The sequence below is a fragment of the Protopterus annectens genome, chromosome 1.part0 (genome assembly GCF_019279795.1).
Source record: "Protopterus annectens isolate FY-2018-M chromosome 1.part0, PAN1.0, whole genome shotgun sequence".
Taxonomy (NCBI): domain Eukaryota; kingdom Metazoa; phylum Chordata; order Ceratodontiformes; family Protopteridae; genus Protopterus; species Protopterus annectens.
The window spans coordinates 1,380,172,773-1,380,179,330 of record NC_056725.1 but is presented as its reverse complement, the minus strand read 5'-3'; the positions used below and the strand labels follow the sequence as shown (position 1 = coordinate 1,380,179,330).

Here is a 6,558-nt window from a genome sequence, read left to right as displayed (position 1 = left end):
ATTTATTTCTGTGCTGAGGTTCAAGTCCCTCGAGCATGTGGCTCTAAGGGATTTAGATTTACTGAGGTGGAGCATGTCCATTAATTCTGGATTTGACATAGCTTTGTATGTCAGGCATGGATCGCCTCGAAGTAGGCGGTATGCAACTGAGTAGAGCTGGAGTTTTTTTAACCGAGCAGCATATGGCATCTGTTTGAGACCCTTGATCCTCTTGGTGAGATACTTTTGGGGTCTTTCTAATTGCTGCAGGTGTCGGGTAAGGTACATCCCAAAAGGGGCATTGTATTCTATGATGGGCCTGATGAGGGATGAATAAAGGGGCACGATTACCTCTCTTGATCTAGATGTGAAACCTTTCGTGATGAGGTGGGCTATGTAGAAGGTCTTTCTAACCACTTTGGCAATGTGGTTTTCAAAGGAGAGATTGCTATCAACTTGGGTCCCCAGGTCCCTAATAACTTTCTCTGTACTTAATGGGTTTCCGCCTATGTGGTAATTTGTGGGCACATTGTTTGTGCCAAAGGGTATGACTATACATTTTTTGGCATTTAGCTTTAAACCATGGCGCTGGCACCAGTTATCTGTCTCTGTGAGACCTTTTTGAAGGATGTTTGTGTCAGCTGGAGAGTTGATTATGGCACCCAGTTTGCAGTCGTCTGCGAACTTGGTGAGCCATAGTCCTCCCACGTTTGCCTGTACCTCGGAAAAGTATATACCGAACAAGACTGGTTACAGAACAGAACCCTGTGGGATGCCACTTGTGACTGGTTTCGAGTCTGACATAGCTCCAGCAACTCTCACTCTGTGGGTTCTGTCTTTGAGCCAGTTTGTGACCCATCTTGTGACATAGGGGTTTATATTTAAGCTGGCTAGCTTATCTATGATGCCCGAGTGGGGTATTGTGTCAAATGCCTTTGCAAGGTCCAGATAGGCTGTGTGGACTACCTTCCCTTCATCTATGGCTTTGGTGACTGTTTCGAAGAAGTCAACCAGGTTCAAAAGGCAGGATCTGCCCTTGACAAAGCCAAACTGGGTAGGATCTAGTGTCTGTAGATCCCCAATGTCTTTGTTTATGAGCTCCATGATGATCCTCTCCATAGCCTTGCAGACTAAGCTAGTCAGGCTTATGGGGCGATAGTTTCCAGGGTCCGTAGAGGCTCTACCTTTGTGGAGTGGGACCACTGTTGCTGTACGCCATTCTGTGGGCACATATCCTGTAGTGAGGCTGAGATTGTATAGCTGTTTTATTTGAGGGATTAGTTCCTCTTGGAGTTCATGTAGGACGCAACCTGGGACGCCATCTGGTCCCATGGAAGCAGTGTTTTTTGCTTTGCAGAGGGCAGCCTTCACCTGAGCATCAGAGATGTTTGGGAGGCAGCCCTCTGCCGGGATAGATACTTGATCTTTTGGGGAGTTTGCACTGAACCTGTCTGCCAGGATATTGGCGATGTCTGTGGGTTCAGTGTATTTTTGTCATTTAGAATCAACTCAGAACAAGTCTGGGAGTTGCATCCCAGGTTTCTAACATAACTGAAAAAAGCCTTATGATTGTCTTTGGTGTCCTGTGTAATTTTTCTCTCGAAGCTGGCCTTGGAGGATTTTATGAGGGATCGTAATTTTTGCTAGTACTTATCAGAGATGCCTTCCCTATTAGGGATTTTGCTCTATCATGTAGTAGCTTCCCCCTTCTGTTGTACAGTTTATTTATGGCAGAGGTCCACCAGACTGGATGCCTGCCTTTGGATGATTGGGTCTTGGTTTTGTTTGGGATAGCATGATCCATGCATTCCTGGAGATGTCCGTAGAATGTGTTTATATAGGATTCTGCAGTTTGGGCCATAGTTTCCACTGGCCCTGGGGCCTTGAAGGATTCCACTTCGGTTTTGAGAAGTGAGAAGTTCACTTTTGAGAAGTTTTTCACTGTGGTTTTCTGGGCTGGGGGTGGGGTCGGGATGTGGACATCCAGTGAAATTAGTTTATGGTCTGATCTTACCAAGGAGGGATATACTTCTGGTGTGGAGCATAGAGTCCCCATGTTGGTAATGATCAGGTCTAGTATGTTGCCCCTCTTGTGGGAGTGGTGACTAGTTGTTCCATAGCATTTGAGTTTATAATTTCCAGGAACCTTTGGGCTAAGGTGCTGGGGCTTGAGTAGTGCTCCCAGTCAATGTTTGGGTAGTTGAAGTCACCCAATATAATGGTGTTCGGAGAGATCTTCATGTTCTCCAATGTTTTCAGGAAAGCCGAGTGGGATTCCTGACTTTGAGAGGGTGGTCTGTAGGATGCTATAAACTGAAAAGCAGTCTTGCCCACTGTTAGTTGCACATGGATGGTCTCGGATACTTCGCGCAATGCCACTAACCTGGAGGTGTGGATATCCTTGATAAATATGGAAACTCCCCTCCTTTTGTGGTTCGGTCCGGGTTTTGGGGCCGAAAAGCATGACATGAGGTATAGCCTGGTAGTGCTGGGGTGCTCTCTGGAGCCTTGAACCAGGTTTCTGTCACTGCACAGATATCGATGTTCTCCATACTGAGGAGAGCTTCGAGTGCGTGCATCTTGAGGTTAAGACTTCTGGCGTTTAGCAGCATTACCTTTAGTTTCTTGTTCCTTGTGCTGTCTATGGGGGTGGGTTTGACTTCTGAGCCTTGCCTAAAAAAAGCACTATGGGGGTGGCAAGAGCCTTTGCCAATATCCAAAAGCCCAGTGGTGACAGGTGCAAGCCGTACCTAGTGAAGCAACGTGACTTGTCGAGCATGTCATCCCAGGCTGACAGACACTGGATCCCCTTTGAATGACACCAAAATTTTAGCCAATTGTTAAAATCGATCATTTTGTCTTTGTACTGTGGCATCATTCTAGGTGAGGGTAAGATGCTGCTCAAGGTCAGGGTCATACCAGCCTGGGCTACATGATCAGAGAGCTCCTCTATGTCTCTTTTCATGTAGTCCAGGGAGGTACGTCTCAGGTCATTCACAGCAGCATGTACAATGACTGAGTCATATTTGTATTTGCTTTGGAGTGACCTGAGTGCTTGCGTTATGTGGCGGATCCTAGCACCCGACAGGCAGCTCACCGTGACCTTCTCTTTATTCAGCCTGGTGAGCGGGACATCAGTGTGTCTGACAATAGAGTCACCTATTACAAGAGTATCAGGTGTGTTATTCAGCCTTAAGGGCTGTGGCTGCTTGGCACACTGACTTTGTGAGCTATGTGTTGCACATGTTTTGTTTTGAGGTAGCGTTTGCTTGGATGTCTGCTTTGGAGGTCTCTGTTGCTTAGGTAGATTTTTATTTGGAGCCTCCAAGTATGTTTTTGTGTATTTATGCATTTGGTTCGCTGATGTGGTGGGACTATGCGATACTGGAATTGTGTTGTGTGAGGTTACCTTCTCCTCCTGACTGGTTACACCAGTTTTGAGATGAGAGAGCTCAGCCTCCAGTTTGGCTAAATAGTTGCATCTCTCACATATATTTGAACCTGTTTGGAGGAGGAGAGGGTTGTCCGTGTACATGAGACAGTTGTAACATTGCCTCAAAATTCCCAGATTCACCAGCTGGACTGGAGAGGAAACCATTGACTGACCTTTGGACATGCTAGAGTAATATAGGGAAACTGAATTTAAGATGGACCAATAGAGGACAGGGTAATTGTAGAGAGTATAAGAGTGAGTAGTGCTTATGGTTTAATAGTGCTAACTTGTAGGATTACTTAATTGGACCAGTGAATGGCTTTAGAATGAGAATATGGTGTTTAAATTGAGAGATAGAGCAGTTCTAAGGGAAAAAGTGAAGAGCAGACTTTGTGGTGCCAGGAATAGTTTAAACCCAATTAGGCGGTGCTGCCCGCTGTTGCGCTATGCTCAAAAATGCGCAAAACTGAGCAAAAGAGGGTTTTAAGAGAGGAAGATGAAGGAGTTTTGGAATTGGCCCAAAATGGCCAATAAAACTACAGTTTCAAGTCAGTAACCACTCCCACAGGGGCAGGCAGGCTGCTCAATGTTTTTCACTGCCACTGATCAACAGAGAGACTTCCCTTTAGCCCAAGCAAAAAATGGCCTCACAGAAACTTACAAACAGTTCAAGAACAGCAAGCCTGTAACTGAACTTTTTAAATCTCAGAAAAGTGGGAAAAAAGCAAGATTTTTTTTTTTTTGTTTTTTCAGAGATAGCAGAGGTTCACAAGTATCAACAAGTTATAACAGTGCAGTAAATGACCCCACACAAGAGTGCTAGGCCAAAGACAGATAAAATGCAAGTTTTGAGAAAAAACGATTTTAAAAATAAGTGCAAACAGGAAATTCAGTAAACAGCTCTAGGTTGTGCTCTAAATACAGTTACTAATGCAGAAATCAAGTTTAACAAGCCAGAAAATGCTCAAAATAGGTGGCTATGCAGAAAAACTTAGCAAATAAACAGAGGAAAAATACTTAAAATCTCAAAAGTGGCTCCTTTCTTCTCTCAGCGTTTTCTCCTCTTGGTGGGTGCTTCACCAACAGCCAACAAGCCTGAAAAGACGCCAAAACCATGAGGCAACCAGGTTTTAAGAGAGGAAAATGAAGGAGTTTGGGAATTGACCCAAAATGGCCAATAAAACTACAGTTTCAAGTCAGTAACCACTCCCACAGGGGCAGGCAGGCTGCTCAATGTTTTTCACTGCCACTAATCAACAGAGAGACTTCCCTTTAGCCCAAGCAAAAAATGGCCTCACAGAGACTTACAAACAGTTCAAGAACAGCAAGCCTGTAACTGAACTTTTTTAAATCTCAGAAAAGTAGGGAAAAAAGCAAGATTTTTTTGTTTTTTTCAGAGATAGCAGAGGTTCACAAGTATCAACAAGTTATAACAGTGCAGGAAATGACCCCACACAAGAGTGCTAGGCCAAAGACAGATAAAATGCAAGTTTTGAGAAAAAAAACGATTTTAAAAATAAGTGCAAACAGGAAATTCAGTAAACAGCTCTAGGTTGTGCTCTAAATACAGTTACTAATGCAGAAATTAAGTTTAACAAGCCAGAAAATGCTCAAAATAGGCGGCTATGCAGAAAAACGTATCAAATAAACAGAGGAAAAATACTTAAAATCTCAAAAGTGGCTCCTTTCTTCTCTCAGCATTTTCTCCTCTTGGTGGGTGCTTCACCAACAGCCAACAAGCCTGAAAAGATGCCAAACCCACGAGGCAACCAGGTTTTAAGAGAGGAAGATGAAGGAGTTTGGGAATTGACCCAAAATGGCCAATAAAACTACAGTTTCAAGTCAGTAACCACTCCCACAGGGGCAGGCAGGCTGCTCAATGTTTTTCACTGCCACTGATCAACAGAGATTTCCCTTTAGCCCAAGCAAAAAATGGCCTCACAGAAACTTACAAACAGTTCAAGAACAGCAAGCCTGTAACTGAACTTTTTTAAATCTCAGAAAAGTGGGGGAAAAAAGCAAGATTTTTGTTTTTGTTTTTTTTTCAGAGATAGCAGAGGTTCACAAGTATCAACAAGTTATAACAGTGCAGTAAATGACCCCACACAAGAGTGCTAGGCCAAAGACAGATAAAATGCAAGTTTTGAGAAAAAACGATTTTAAAAATAAGTGCAAACAGGAAATTCAGTAAACAGCTCTAGGTTGGGCTCTAAATACAGTTACTAATGCAGAAATCAAGTTTAACAAGCCAGAAAATGCTCAAAATAGGCGGCTATGCAGAAAAACTTAGCAAATAAACAGAGGAAAAATACTTAAAATCTCAAAAGTGGCTCCTTTATTCTCTCAGCGTTTTCTACTCTTGGTGGGTGCTTCACCAACAGCCAACAAGCCTGAAAAGATGCCAAAACCACGAGGCAACCAGGTTTTAAGAGAGGAAGATGAAGGAGTTTTGGAAGTGACCCAAAATGGCCAATAAAACTACAGTTTCAAGTCAGTAACCACTCCCACAGGGGCAGGCAGGCTGCTCAATGTTTTTCACTGCCACTGATCAACAGAGAGACTTCCCTTTAGCCCAAGCAAAAAATGGCCTCACAGAAACTTACAAACAGTTCAAGAACAGCAAGCCTGTAACTGAACTTTTTTAAATCTCAGAAAAGTGGGAAAAAAGCAAGATTGTGTGTGTGTGTGTGTATTTATATGATTCAGGTAAACAAAGTCCATAACATGACACACAGTACCTTATATTAAAGGTAATAAATATGTGGCCTTCTTGACCTAGAACTCTGTAGTAAATGCATTTTATTTTTTCATTCCCTGCTGCACATTTTCTGCATCTTAAAGTCATGCACAATGACTAACTTGAGTGAATGTCCTACCATGTAGCCTGCAGTCTGGTTTCAGCTGCTGCCTCAGGACGGAGAGATTGTTGTACGCAAGCACAGCAGCATCCAGTGCGTTGACTCCTTCCCAGGGGTGAGCTGCTGCATGTGAAGCCTTCCCGTAATACTTAACAGTCACACTAGAAAATAAATGTTACCAGAGGAATGATCAGACGACATGAAAGAATGAACATTCATTAAAGTCAGCACCTTGCTGGAAGGATAAGTTTAAAGTCTGCTCTTTTCAAATATATTGTAGAACCAGTG

The 6,558-nt window shown here is 43.3% G+C and overlaps 1 protein-coding gene across 1 annotated transcript in view; it reads right to left on the bottom strand.

Moving 5' to 3' along the window:
- Window positions 1-6,558, bottom strand: part of LOC122798239 (peptidase M20 domain-containing protein 2-like) — a 326,617-nt gene that overhangs the window by 185,490 nt on the left and 134,569 nt on the right. The window contains exon 3 of the mRNA XM_044067026.1: window positions 6,289-6,431. Coding sequence (XP_043922961.1) covers window positions 6,289-6,431 — 143 coding nt within the window. The remainder of the gene's footprint in view (window positions 1-6,288; window positions 6,432-6,558) is intronic.